The sequence below is a fragment of the Cervus canadensis genome, chromosome 4 (genome assembly GCF_019320065.1).
Source record: "Cervus canadensis isolate Bull #8, Minnesota chromosome 4, ASM1932006v1, whole genome shotgun sequence".
Lineage (NCBI taxonomy): Eukaryota > Metazoa > Chordata > Mammalia > Artiodactyla > Cervidae > Cervus > Cervus canadensis.
This window is the reverse complement of record NC_057389.1, coordinates 13,909,113-13,923,833: the sequence shown is the minus strand read 5'-3', so window position 1 is coordinate 13,923,833 and position 14,721 is coordinate 13,909,113. Positions and strand designations below refer to the sequence as shown.

Below are 14,721 nucleotides of genomic sequence, written 5' to 3'. Positions count from 1 at the left end.
TGTCCTTTGGAACAAGTCCACGTCTTAACCTACCAGTAACAGCAACTGTTCTATGTCAGTCATTTTCTGGGCCCTGCTTATGAATGAAACCTCAGGAGACTTGCCCCGTAAGCCCAAGGTACTAGAAATTGTTTATGCGCCAGAGGCACTGGGCTCCTCTCTGCACACACTGGTGTTTATTATTGAAAACCACAATGGGGAAACATATTCTGAGCTTTTAATGAGACACTGCTGTAAAAAATGCATCATGTCTATAACTTGTAAGTTATGTTTGTGATTGGGATTTCTGCCCATTAGCTCTTATTTCTAATTGCTTTGATTTAGAGATCTTAGAAAAAGAAGAAGCTCTCTTTATATTATCAGGTGAGATAACTTAAGACCCTTCTCTGCTACATGATCCTTTTAAATCCACATGACAGGACAGAGCTGTCCTGACAAGACATGGCCAAGACAAAACACGTTGATGGACTAGGCTGAAATGAAGTGGGAAGTGGCACATATACCATCTGAGGACTCATGACCAAGCACTGCTAGGTTCCATGTCCCATTTCCACTGATATTAATAGCAAAAATATTTTGAGATACTCTTGGATGGTAAGTTTCAGTAAATTAGCCTAGGATAGTATTGACATTCTCATTAATCTTGACCCATTCTAAAAGTGATCTGAACTCCCCAATTGATTCAATACCTCATTTAAGCCCTCTGGCCCCCACAAGAGTACACTTTACCCACATAGGACAGTGTCTACCAAACACAGAGTTTTTATATTGAGCATAGCAAAATCTGCCTCTAAATTATGACAGGAGTATTAGGCTACTAGTTTGTTTAATTCCTTTTCACCCTTCCTGACTGAGAGAGAAAAATATACTCATGATAATAATGATTTAGCATATTCCTTTGGTGGTGTGTGTATGTGCTCAGTCGTGTCCGACTCGTTGCAACCCCATGGACTATAGCCCACCAGGCTCCTCTCTCCATGGGATTTTCCAGGCAAGAATACTGGAGTGGGTTGCCATTTCTTCTTCTAGGGGATCTTCCCGACCCAGGGATCGAACTCACGTCTCCTATGTCTCCTGCTTGGGTAGGTGGATTCTTTACTACTTGAGTCACCTTCACGTTCTTGACATTTAGAGAAAAGTGCTGAGGGGTTTTAAAATTTCAAAAAGCTCTGTTCAATTTAAATGAAAGGATATTCTATATGCTTTTTTTTTCCTTTTTGGATGATGCCTTTTGGCTTGTCTTTCAGGTCACTAAGTCTCTTCTGCTATATGTAATTTTTGTTAAATTTTTCTTCAGATCTCTTAAGTTCAATTATTTTTTCAGTTCTATAATTTCCATTTTTTAATATATAGAAAATCTAACTCTGGTTTAATTTTTCATCTTTGTCCCCTGTGCTGTCTATTCCTCTATTCACTAAACATATTAATCAGTTAAAATCCTCAACTATTTATGCCAATATCTGGATCACTTATGGGGGCTGTTTCTACAGTTCGGTTTTCTTCTTCGTTTAACATCTTATAGCCTTGTCTCTTAGAATTCATAGTGATCTGAAATTTCATTTCTAGTGATTTAAAGATTAAAACCAGGGCCCTGTGCATTAAACATCTTAGATGCTTCAGTTGATGGTCTCTTTTTCCAGAGAGGTGTATCCTTTCCTCACCACATGGATAGACTAAGAATTGATCACCCAGGTCGCACCCCAAGCCCATCGAATAAAACTATCTGGAGGTGAGCCAAGGCATCAATACTTCTTAAGGACCTCCAGCTGTTTCCAACATGCAGCTGAGTTCCTCAGCATTACAGTCGAGTAACTTCACCAAGTCCTTTCCTCTAACCTGTCTCCACGTCCCCGAGACTAAGCCCTGATGCACGTTGCCTCAGCCTGGACAGAGTATCTACACCTCCACTCAACTTTTCAAGGCGACATTTTGCTTCATTTCATAACCCTGCCTCTCCTGTCCCCAGCATCTTCAGAATTCAGCAAATGTTTGGAGGGAAAAGCAGGTCATATCTTGAGTTAAATTCTCCACCCTTCCCTTCTCATCATGCTTGTGATTTCCAAGTCTTGGCATTGATTCAGCCCCATAAGCTTGACAAAGTTCTAAGTTGTTTCTTGAACCCCCAAAGCTTCTCCTTGTCCAAAGTCTTTGTTTTCAGCTTGTCTATTTCCCTAATCGGCATATGTCCCCAGAAAACAAGGCAGCAGACTGTCAGTCCCTCTCTCCACAATCTGCCACCCCAGTCCAAATCCTGGGACTAAATCCTGACCGTCAGCAACCCTCCAGTACCTCTAAAACACACATGCACATAATTTTTTAAATCCAGTTTCCCAGTTGTTCCCAATGAGCATTGGTTGGTTGTTCACTATTCCATTACACTCAGAAATAGAAGTTTAGTTCTCTTACTTCATTTAATCATACTCATAATTAACAGTATCTTATGCCCCAAGTTTAGATAATAATTCATTTAAAAATTATTCATCATCTACTATGTGTCAGATACTACGGACAGAACAGTGAACAAAACGAACATTTCCTGCCTTTGTGCACCTTATACTCCCATGCGAGAGAAATAAATAATACAATGCCAAGTGGTAATTAAATACTATTAAGAAACATAAAGGAGAGTAAGGAGATAGGGAATAGGGAAGGACTTCTTGTTTTAAAGGATGACCAGGAAAGGCCAAATGGGGCAGCAGGGACCTGAATGAAGTCGGGATCCAGCGGTGTGAATTATCTGAGTTAATTGTAGTCCAGATAGAGGAACAGAAACTGCAAAGGTCCAGGGAAGGGAACACCCCTGGCATGTTCAAGAAAGGGCCAAGGGAGCAGGAAGGCTATAATTAGGTGAAAGGATGGTCAAAAATTATCTTGTTTTTCTCTTTTCTTTCTCTAATCATTTATACAATGTCATGCTCCTTTTCTAAGGATACTAATGGGAAGGAGAACACGACTGTCTTTAAGATTCAGTTTTTTATGTACTGAAAGTCTTCACAGCCATTCCTTTGAGATCATGGCCTACTATGATGTCCTGGGGCCTACACCTTCCACAGGTAAGGTTTATTTATTTGGTTTCACAAGAAACCTTTAAAATGGCTATTGATTTAATATGTCTTTATGGGGGACTGACCACATCCAGATACAGTACTGAGCCAGACTTCTGGAAGAACTGAATTGCTTACTGGTTTTGGAAGTCACTTTTTTTATTTTCCTGCAGTGTATTAACACCAGTCATCCTTACGCTACCAGTTTTTAAGAAGTAGGATCAAGTATTAACTAGTTGTCCAGTATAACAGGAGCCTTCCAAGGTGGCGCTGGGGGTAAAGAACCCACCTGCCAATTCAGGAGACATAAGACACCTGAGTTCGATTCCTGGGTTGGGAAGATCCCCTGGAGGAGGGCATGGCAACTTCTCCCTCATTATTGCCTGGAGAATCCCATGGACAAAGGAGCCTAGCAGGCTACAGTCCACAGGGTCGCAAAAAGTCAGACACAACTGAAATGACTTAAGCATGCATGCCAGTATAATAGAGTGGAAAAAGAACACAGAGCAAGTTTGGACTTGGCCTGCAAGGAGTTGCTTTTTATTTATTTATTTATTTTTTAAATTGAAGGATAATTGCTTTACAGAATTGTGTCGGTTTCTACCAAATATTGATATGAATTGGCCATGGGTATACATACGTTCCCTCTCTCTTGAACGTCCCTCCCTAAGATTTTGTGGTATCTAGAGTGAGATATCGGAGAAGGCAATGGCACCCCACTCCAGTACTCTTGCCTGGAAAATCCCATGGATGGAGGAGCCTAATAGGCTGCATGAAGTCCATGGGGTCACGAAAAGTCAGACATGACTGAACGACTTCAATTTCACTTTTCACTTTCATGCATTGGAGAAGGAAATGGCAACCCACTCCAGTGTTCTTGCCTGGAGAATCCCAGGGACGGGGGAGCCCGGTGGGCTGCCACCCATGGGGTCGCACGGAATCGGACACGGCTGGAGTGACTTCACAGCAGCAGCAGTAGCAGAGTAAGATATGAAGCATAACCACTAATCATAAAAAGGGGGGCTAGAGTATCTCCATTTTAGGAAAAAATATGAGAGCCCTTATTATGGATTGGATGTTTGTGTCCCCCAAAATTCATACTTTGAAGCCCTACTCCCAGATGTGATTGTATTAAGAGGTGAGGCCTTTGAGAGGTGTCAACAATTCGGTTTAGATGACATCATGGGGGTGAAGCCCCAGTGATGGGATTCATGCCTCTTGTTAGAAGAGACACCGGAACTTCCCCTCTCAACCTCATGAACAGGGAGTGAGAAGTCAGCCATCTCCACCTCCAAGGTAAGCCAGGAGGAAGGCTCTCACCAGGAACCAAATTTACCAGCACCATGATCATGGACTTCCCAGCCTCCAAAACTGTGAGAAAATAAATTGTTTCTTTTGTTTAAGCCACCCAGTCTGTGGTATCTTTGTTTTAGTAGCCCAATCAGAGTCTCAGATGACTAAGGGATTTATATAGATGTAAATGTAGCCTTTAGAAAACTTGGGGCTTGAGTGTAAGCGTCTGCTTGCCTGAAACATTTTGTATATTCTCTGCAGGGTGAAATGCAGAATGGAAAATGCCATAGCAATTTGTGAGCCTTGCTCTGGTTTAGCAGCAAGTATCAAATATGTTCATTGATCTATTCATTCATGTACTCCATTCAACCATCATTTCTGGAATACCTACCATGTACCATTAAATACTTAAAATGAATTCCTCAATATTTTTGCTCTTTGAGGGCTCACATTTGGCAGAGGAGAGGTTCATGAGCCACTAATCCTTAAATATTTCCTTCCTATCTCTGTGTCTTTGTACTATGTGTCTTCTGATAAATGTTTCTTGTCCCATCCTACACTCAGCCTTGAAAGTTTCTCCTTACCCTTCAAGACCTGGTGCACCTATGATGAACTTCCTTCCCTCATCAGTCCTTTCTGGACCTGCCTCTTCTGCATTCCCATGGGATCCCCCATGGTTTGCTGCTGGAACATGATCCCCTCATATTGCCATTATGCATGGCTTTGGTTTCCCATTGCATTTGGAGGTCTTTGAAGATGACGTTTGCATTTATGCCCTAAGTGAAAGTGAAAGTCGCTCAGTTGTGTCCGACTCTTTGCGACCCCGTGGACTATACAGTCCATGGAATTCTCCAGGCCAGAATACTGGAATGGGTAGCCTTTCCCTTCTCCAGGGGGTCTTCCCAATCCAGGGATTGAACTCAGGTCTCCCACTTTGCAGGTGGATTCTTTACCAGCTGAGCCACCAGGGAAGCCCAAGAATACTGGAGTGGGTAGCCTCTCCCTTCTCCAGGGGATCTTCCTGACCCAGGAAGAAATATGTATTGAAAAACGGAATGGATGATCATAACATTGATCCTACCTTCTCAGCCAGACTCCAGTGGAATATGTTGACTTTCTTAATCTGGTTCTTTACTTCTCAGCACTGTTGGACAATGTGCTGCTCATATTAAAATTCTATTGTGCTATAATTTGTCAGTACATATGTTCTGCATGCCTACCATGTTCTAGGAACTGTGTTAGGCCTGGGGGCACAAAAATGAATAAGAGATAGTTGACTTTATAGTCTGGAGGGCCTTACAGTCTGGAGATACACAAATAGGTCATTTTATTACAATATCATCTACATTGGGCAGAGGTAAGGAGGATTCTGAGATAAGAAGGGCTACTAGGAAGGAGGGTGTGAACTCAGCCCAACCTGAGTTTTTAGTAACCCTATGATACTCTTCCTGAACCTATGATATTTTTTAAATATTGTGATTTATCCCGCACCTATTACATGGCATATATAATTCTCATTGCCTCAAGATTAATCTGATAAATGAACCTGAACAAGAAACCTGAAAAGAAGCTATTTTCCCAGTTTGAATATTTAAAAACTGAGCCTTAGAAAATTTAAGAAACTTGCCCACATTTATGTAGTTAGTAAATGTAAGAACTGGGATGAAAATCCAGGTCTCTCTCATTGTGTAGGCCCTGTGTAGACTGACGTGACATCAAAGTTATATAATAGATGGTACATACTGGACTTGAAGCCAAATCTCAACTCTATTTCGTATTATCTATGTGAACTTAGGTAAGTCATGAGAAACTCTGAAGCCTCACTTTTCATCTATAAACTGAGATAAGAAAGTTACCTCAAAAAAAAAAAAAAAAAGAAAGTTACCTCAAGGATAGTGGTAAGAATTAAAATATGATATTTAACTTCAAATCACATAGCATGCAATTGTGTTTAGCTCAATGAATATTTATTAAGAAAAGACACTTCCTTCCCCTTAGGTCTTACCGTAGGCCCATGAAGTTCCCATGTTTGTGTAAAATGCTTTTTTTTTCCCTTGTGTGCAAACTTCAAAAGCACAATTGTTAGCCATCTCTTGGGTAGTCTCTTGGGTAGCAGTTTATATCAGTAGCTCTGAAGCTAGAATGTCTCCCAGTGGAGAATAAGTATATTTTTATTCAGGCTTCTAACTCCCCTGAGTTCTTGAGCACAGTTGTGTGAAATAAATTTTTAAAAGACTGAAATTATTATGTAACCCTGCTTCTCTCCACTGATGATGGGGAATGGGTTTGACAGGAGATGAGCAATTCAAAGTCCTAGGATTCCAGGGAATTTTAATGGGCAGTTAAATGTTGCCAGTAATTGTCAGAGCAAGACTCAGATGATCACGTCAAATCCTCACAGGCATCTTAATATCATTCCCTGCACATCTCACATCTATGCTAGACAATTAATAGTTTGCCCCTTCTACCACAATGAAGCCCAAAGCCATGAGGTTTGGTAAGGATGTGGTTGACAGTATTTTTGCTCCAGATGTGACTCTCAGATCAGCAGTAGCAGCATTATTTAAGAACTTGTTAGACATACAGAATCTTGGGCACCACCCTAGACCTACTAAGTTGGAAACTGCATTGCAAAAGATCTCCAGGTGACTCTTGTACTCATTAAAGTCTGAGAAGTATGGAATTAGCCACTGATTAGAAAGCATTTGGGCTCAGATCTAACCTGTGACATAGGATAGTAAGATGGCAATAGACAGCTTGATTTCCTAGCTGTGTGACTTTGGGAAACTTAATTTCTCCAACCCTATTTCCTCATTTGTAAATGGAAGCTAATAATAGTTTCCATATCAAGGGTTGTTAAAGAGTAAATATGTCAATAAACGTCAAGTGCTTAGAATATTTTACTTGACTAATGGCAAGGGATCCAAGTATGACTCTTTTACAAATGATGATTGTGATAAAATAAACTCATCTAAGTCACAACAGGGTAGAAACAGACAGTTACAAGGCTCAAAAAGAATTTAAGTTAGAGACCACCAACTTAGGTTCCTGTCAGTGAAGAATCTTGAAGTAGGAGAAATGTTGATACAGAGGTGGTTTTGAGTATTTAATCTCTGGGTCAGCCAAGACATCTTATCAGATAATAGGAAAAGGTCATCAAATATCTGATATACCTATTGTATACCAAAATTTAAGTAAAATATCGCTTCTTCTTTTATCATCATAAACCTGAGTTTTTGTCTAAGTCTATTTGCTAAAAAAAGTTAGACCGTCAGTAAAATTGAAAGGGTATTTTAATAGTTGTAATGACTGTTGCCTTGTAAGTTTAGGACTAGAATGTATTTGCTTGGGCTCCAAAATCACTGCAGATGGTGATTGCAGCCATGAAATTAAAAGATGCTTACTCTTTGGAAGGAAAGTTATGACCAACCTAGACAGCATATTAAAAAGCAGAGACATTACTTTGCCAACAAAGGTCCGTCTAGTCAAGGCTATGGTTTTTCCAGTAGTCATGTATGGATGTGAGAGTTGGACTATAAAGAAAGCTGAGCGCAGAAGAATTGATGCTTTTGAACTGTGGTGTTGGAGAAGACTCTTGGGAGTCCCTTGGACAGCAAGGAGATCCAACCAATCCATCCTAAAGGAGATCAGTCCTGGGTGTTCGTTGGAAGGACTGATGCTGAAGCTGAAACTCCAGTACTTTGCCACCTGATGAGAAGAGTTGACTCATTGGAAAAGACCCTGATGCTGGGAGGGATTGGGGGTAGGAGGAGAAGGGGACAGCAGAGGATGAGATGGTTGGATGGCATCATTGACTCGATGGACATGGGTTTGGTTGGACTCCAGGAGTTGGTGATGGACAGCGAGGCCTGGTGTGCTGCTGTTCATGGGGTCGCAAGGAGTTGGACACGACTGAGTGAATGAACTGAGCTGAACTGAACAGCATTTATGAGAATGTTTGCCATAAACGGCTTCATTTGTTCATCTATATTTATTATAGGAATTTGATTTTACTCTCAATCCTGTTGATAATCAACCTACTATTCTGTCTCTGATTTGGCCCTAAACAACTGGATCAATATAAAAGGACTGTACAGATACTCTTAAAATTAGAAATCCAGATAAAGGCATAAAGTTTTTTTTTTTTAATGGTATTTTACAAGTAAAATAGTTACTTACCAATTAACTTAACACTGTGTATTGCAGAATCTAAATGTGCCGTGATTAACAAGTGTGTCATTGTGTGACAATTTAATTGGGCAGGACAGGTACATATAAAGGTACAAAATAGATTCATATTAGAACTGCTAATTGTGTCTAGTTGGGAAAATTTAAGTAGATTATGATAAAAGATACTAGACATTTATATATCATACAGTTAGAATAAGCACAACCTGACTTAATGATGTTTTATGAGATTTTGTGATGTTTTATGAGTAGTAATACGATATAGATGTTTATTTGGTCATGCTTGCTATTTAATCTGGTCTTCCTCCCTCATTAATGTAGTGCTAACTGCCATAGATTGTTTTCAATTTGACCAAAATGCATCTTTTAAAGTCATCTCTATTTTTGTAAATATAATCAATTCCTTCTAGTGTCCAGGTAGTAGACTCTCATCTGAAAATATATATACAGATAATAACCACCTAGATAATTAAACAGAAGAGGCTGTATAGGTTCTTGTGCACAGAGCATAATGGTATTTAGTTTATATGCTGGATGACATTTGCAAACGGTAATGAAATTTGCTTCTGAGAAATAAACTTCCTCTGCTGACAGAAAATTTTTCTCCTCAGATGAGAAAGATTTTCCTGCACTAGCATTTGCTCCATTTGAACTGCTCCAGCACCATAATGTCAGAGTTTTCTCTTTGAATCACTTGGGTAATCTGTAATAACTCTCCTAAATACAGAAATGGTTTTGTTTTAAATGCTGAAGTTCTAACTAATCAGAGAAACATAGCTCGTCGGTACCACGGGAAACCAGGAGAGGAAAGGAGGGGGAGAGTCTCACAGTTGTCTTTGTCCCTGGTGTTAACAGATTTAAAACATCACCTTTACCGCAAGCTATACCTCTGCAAGGACAGTGACGAGGCCCAGCTGTGTGCCTTGGCCCTTTTACCATACCAAGTGGATTTCGTCAAGGCCTCTGTCGTAAGGCTGAAGGAGCTCATTCGTTTAATGATACATTGGCTCCAGACATCATTTGCCAGCCCCACTGAAGAGAACAAGTATGTAACCAGCACATGGGTACCCTCGAGGCTTTCGATTTTCATGTTTCTTTTCTCTGCTCTTTCAGGTCCTACCTCTTTCTTTGGTAGGCAGAGCCAATACGTGTAGAGAGGGAAAGAGAGAAAGGAGAGAGAGAATGAGGGCTGTTATAAAATATGGAACATGATCTGAATGAGTCCTTCAATGTTCACGCGTGGTGTGCCTTCCACTGTAGCCAATTCTAACAGCAGAGTTGTCCTCTGCGGAGATGGGCAGCCTCAAAAGTTGATGATGTGTCTGTTTTAGTTATTTTTCCCTCACTTTGGTAGCAACAGACTCTAATGTATAGTAAAGGGCTGTGAGGGAGACTCAGATACTGGTTTTAAGTACTTCAAGATAAACTTTTGAAAAACAGAGAACTAGAATATAGTTGTATGAATTCTCCATTTGGCAGTAATAGCAGAGACAGGGGGTTTATTATAACATATTTATATATGGCCATTTTCTACATGGAATAAATCTTCTTCATCTTTATATGAAGTTGTTAACAATCTTGATTTGTTCATCTGAATCACACACTCTGGTTACTCTTTTTATGTTTCTCTGTTTAATATTGATGATAACATTAGGCAGTTTGTTAAAACATACATTACTCCTCTGTAGTTACCGCCTATCTCTATGTATCTCTAACCATCCTATATATTTTTTTCTCTTTTGGTTGAGTAAAAATTTACTAGTGAAAACAGAAAAAACTAGTGAAAACAGAAAAAAGAAATAAACCTTCTTACCTTGAGGAGATTCTTGGTCAGATGACAAGCCTGGTTTTGAAATCTAACAATTTTTTTTTTTTTTTTGTAATGGAAAGCATTTATAGGTCTGCAAGAAGAAACTTATCTATTAATGTAGCAGAAAAATCATTCTACGACTTAAAAAGGTGGTATTGTGGGGAATTTGGACCACATATGTTCCAATACGATAATTGGTTTTCTATTTTGGGAAAGTAATCTGGCAATGTGTATTAAGTATTTATTATGTGTTAAGGATTTTAAAATATTTGAACCATTTGTCAACTTAATTCCCCTCTGAGTTTTAAAAAAAAGGTAAAAATCAGAAGTAAAAAAATATTTCTTATTATTTGATTTTAAAAGAAGAATTGAGGCCATTTGTATTAAAATGTCATTAAAAAAGAGTATGCAAAATAAAGATTTTTAAAAGAGAGATCAGAAATACTTAGATGAACTACGCTTACAGAAAATAAATCACATTAAAAAAGTAATTTGTATAAGCATACTCAGAATAGTGCTACTAAAGATAATGAAAATTGGGAAGGAAAATTTCCCTGAGATGCAAGTAAATTTGTCCTATAATTTTGATGAACTACTACTCAAGAAAAGTTTGGGAAACATGGAAACATTTACATGAAACAATTTCAAATGACTAAAACAGGATACAAAATAATATGAACACATATCAGAGCTATATAAATATATTTGTAAAATGGTATAAAAATGTGAAGTAAAATAGTTCAATGCTTATTAAGTCTTCCCCCACCCCCACTACATTTTCTTTCATAAAATGTGAAAAGCATCTCCTGCTTGAGTAACTTTTGGGCATTTGGGAGCATCAGTAGAAATGGATTTTAAATCTTGTGTTCATTGTTGTCAACCCCTGAGGAAAAATCACAGGAGCTGAGCTACTGATCATCTGAAATCACTGAAATGATTCACTATTCATTACCAGGACAAGAGGTTTTGTCTACTTTTAGTTTTTTCTATTTCCTTAATTGAGGTAAAAACAAGTGTATAATGCAATAGTAGGAAAATGCTACTCTGTTTCCCCTAAATTCTATTAGAGGGAAAAAATTGCATAAATTTGCAATATATCATCAAAAAATATTTCTATGGCTAATGAATGCCAAGGCAGTAAAAACACATATTTGGATATCAACCACCGTGAAATCCTAAAATTCTCATGTTGGGTTTTTTCCTCCTTTCCTCCCAAGTTTGTTTATCAACTTTCATTTTTTTCCCTGATACAATTTAAAAGACTTAATGTAAAAAAAGCAAACAAGTTTCTTTCTTCATCCTCAATCCCCACTCCCAACAATGTTTTTAGAGCATATTCTCCAAGTTTGTTTTTGTGTATGCTTAATTTTTTAAAATGTATTTGTTTATTGTTTTAAATTTTTCTTCAGTTAATCTATATTGTATCTTTAGATCTGTACATTGTGAGCTACCTTGCTTCTTGTACAGGACAACACTGTTTAAAATAGAATGTGAGGTTCAAACATGAACCTCATATGCGATATGATATATTCCAGTAGCCACATTAAAAACGTAAAAAGTAATAGGCAAAATTAATTTTAATATTTACCCAGTATATCCAAAATGTTATCTTTACAATATGAAAACAATGAAAAAATTACTCTCATATTTTACTTTCTTTATATTTCTTGAAAATATAGTATATACTTAAACTAGCCACATGTCAAATGCTCATATCCACATATGGCTGGAGGCTGCCATTTTGGACAGTGCAGTAGGACATGTACCATGAAATCATCTAATTAGTCCTCTACTGATGAACATTCCAATATTTACTATTTCAAACAATAAAACAAAAAACATACTTTTGCTTATATCTGTCTTTGAGTACTTGTAGATGTTTCTACAGAGTGAATTCATAGAAGTAAAAAATGCTAGATCAAAAGGATGGAACAGGTCAAATTTTAATAGAATTGACTCCAAAAAATACTTTATTAATTTAGAGTCTCACCAATAGAGTGTTCATCTCCTCACAAACTCACCAATGTTGGATATTATAATTCCTGTTTTTTGCCAATCTGATTGGTGGAAATATTGTTATTATTTGGTAAGTAGTGGGATTGAGAATGAAATTTCTTCTTCTGTTAATTGCCTTTAGGATTTTTCTCATAACTAAATAAACTTGTCTTCACTTTCTGGATTCATTCTGTCTAGATTTCGGAGACTTCCCTCCTCTTACTCATTGGAGCTCCTCACCATATATATCTGGGAACGGGCGGAGAAGCCCCTGTCTTTCAGCCTGTTGCAGGGAATGAGGGCAGTCTTCAAACTTCTGGTTCAATATGCAGATATCGACGTGGTTTGGCACAGACACTATCATCGCAAGTTCCCCATTTTTGTAAAAGTTAACCAGAAGCGTACAAGGTAACTATTTATCTTCCCTACCCCCTTAGGATATAGAAAATGGGTTTGCCATCAAGGAAGGAAGTCTGGAGCAAAGAGTAGCTTTAATGGGATTCAGTGTAAATGAGACGGCCCTGACTTCTACGAAGTCATTTCCTTTAATTGCTTCTCACAGAACTTTAATTCTAAAGTGCGAATTAAGAGGAGTTTGAGCAAAACGAATAGAATGTGGTTATATAGACAACAAGTGAAGTGGAAAAGGAAGACGCAATCCAGGGAGGACAGACTTCCTCAGGTGGGAAGGGAAAATAAGTAGGAGTCAGGGTTTGGTGGGGTAGAAGCAAGAGGCTGTTTTCCAACAGGCGTGGTTGGTCCTCCCATGGTTCCCAGAGATTTCTTTTCTTAACATAATTCCATCTTTAACTCCGACATTACCCTCTTCTACCAATATGGCGTCTCTGGTGGTTCAGACGGTAAAGAGTCCTCCTGCAATGCAGGAGACCTGGGTTTAATCCCTGAGTTGGGAAGATCCCCTGGAGGAGGGCATGGCAACCCACTCTAGGATTCTTGCCTGGAGAATCCCATGGACAGAGGAGCCTGGAGGGCTGCAGTCCATGGGGTCGCAAAGAGTCAGACACGATTATAAGCACACAGCACAACCGTCTGGCAAATGGAAACCGGTTTAGAAATGGAGAGTGGGAGGTTTGTTTTGCTTTGTTTTAGGCCATTCATTTTAGACCCTGTAAATCCTACTGTCAACGTGTGTGACACCTGCAATGCCTGGGATGAAGTTGCCCATGTGGCGAAACTCAGTTTACGGAAGCCTCTCTTCAGCGGAGTGAGAGCTGAGCCCCCCTGGCTTTTCACAGATGCCTGGTGAACTGGGTGAGGAGCTGCTTACTGTCCTTGCGTTTCTATGGAGAAATAAAAAGGGTTCAAAACATATTGCCGAGAAGAACACTCTGGATGAAAGGCAATGTGAAAAAAATTGTCTAAATTTAATTCACCACTTTAGTGAACCCAATCTTTAATAAACATCGCTTAAGATAAAAGGATCTGTCTCAGCCTTTAAGAGAATTGAATTCCCCTCCCCCATTTTTTGGATTCACTTGCTTTGGCGGCCTTGTGACCAAACACATTAAAAAAAAACAAAAAAAAAAACCCAAGTGTTGACAGTAAACAAATAAATAAAATCCCCAGATCCATTGAGAGAGGATTAACTGAAAGGGTAAAACAGCTCCCATTTTTTAGTTTTAGTTCATTGAAGTTTCAGGTTGACTTTTTTTTTTTTTTTTTAATATTTTGTTTTTATTTATTTGGCTCTATCAGTCTTGGTGGCATGAGGGTTCTTTCTTGGAGCCTGCAGGCTCTATAGTTGTGGCATGTGGGCTTAGTTGTCCTGCAGCATGTGGGATCTTAGTTCCCTGACCAGGGATCCAACCCTAGTCCCCTGTATTGGAAGGCAGATTTTTAACCCCTGGACCACCAGGGAAGTCACTCCTGTTAACTTTTCAGTTCTGACAACCAGGTACTTCCCTGGGTCACCTGCATTTTCAGATTTTCACTATGAAAACCTGCTCACACTAAGTACTGCCTATTTACTTCCAGATATCATCTAGCTAATTGCTACATGGAAATATGGAAATATCTGAGAGATACACAAGAGATTGCCTCAGAATAAATTGTTTCCAAAAGCATTTTATGGCTACCTGCGTCATAACTCCCGGGTCAGAATGGAGCCGTAGTTAAGGTTTGAACGTTGCTCAACCATGAGTTGGGTAAGCAAACTCTCTAGGCTATTGCACTGTCCAGTTTTGCCACAACTGTTTTTCATTGTTGGGATCCACTGTTTTCTTTTTTATTAAAAGCATTAGCAGCCACTGATAATGAAAGCCAGGGCCCACTAGAAATAGACCAGAGGAAGTTTCCTGACTCCCCAGCATAGCAGCAATTCATCAGCACTGAAGATAAATGAAGTGTGACTGCAGGGTGGTGCCAGTGATT

At 39.0% G+C, this 14,721-nt stretch overlaps 1 protein-coding gene across 2 annotated transcripts; it reads left to right on the top strand.

The window, feature by feature from the left end:
- The first annotated feature begins 2,931 nt into the window (after positions 1-2,931).
- Positions 2,932-13,737, top strand: LOC122439173 (2'-5'-oligoadenylate synthase 1-like). 2 transcript variants are annotated; one of them, XM_043464266.1, is made up of 5 exons: positions 2,932-3,053; positions 9,381-9,570; positions 10,416-10,484; positions 12,529-12,738; positions 13,441-13,737. In XM_043464266.1, exons 1-5 carry the CDS (start codon positions 2,936-2,938, stop codon positions 13,595-13,597), a joined length of 744 nt encoding a protein of 247 aa, XP_043320201.1. In that variant the 5' UTR covers positions 2,932-2,935; the 3' UTR covers positions 13,598-13,737. The 2 variants fall into 2 exon arrangements, with proteins under 2 accessions (XP_043320201.1, XP_043320202.1); XM_043464267.1 differs by lacking the exon at positions 10,416-10,484.
- The last annotated feature ends 984 nt before the right edge of the window (positions 13,738-14,721 follow it).

Bases quoted from the DNA above. Each gene is read 5' to 3' on its own strand.
- LOC122439173 (XM_043464266.1), top strand. From the start codon at position 2,936: ATGGGAAGGAGAACACGACTGTCTTTAAGATTCAGTTTTTTATGTACT. The intron at 9,571-10,415 runs GTATGTAACCAG...TGTAATGGAAAG, and splicing joins AGCCCCACTGAAGAGAACAA to CATTTATAGGTCTGCAAGAA. The intron at 12,739-13,440 runs GTAACTATTTAT...GCTTTGTTTTAG, and splicing joins GTTAACCAGAAGCGTACAAG to GCCATTCATTTTAGACCCTG.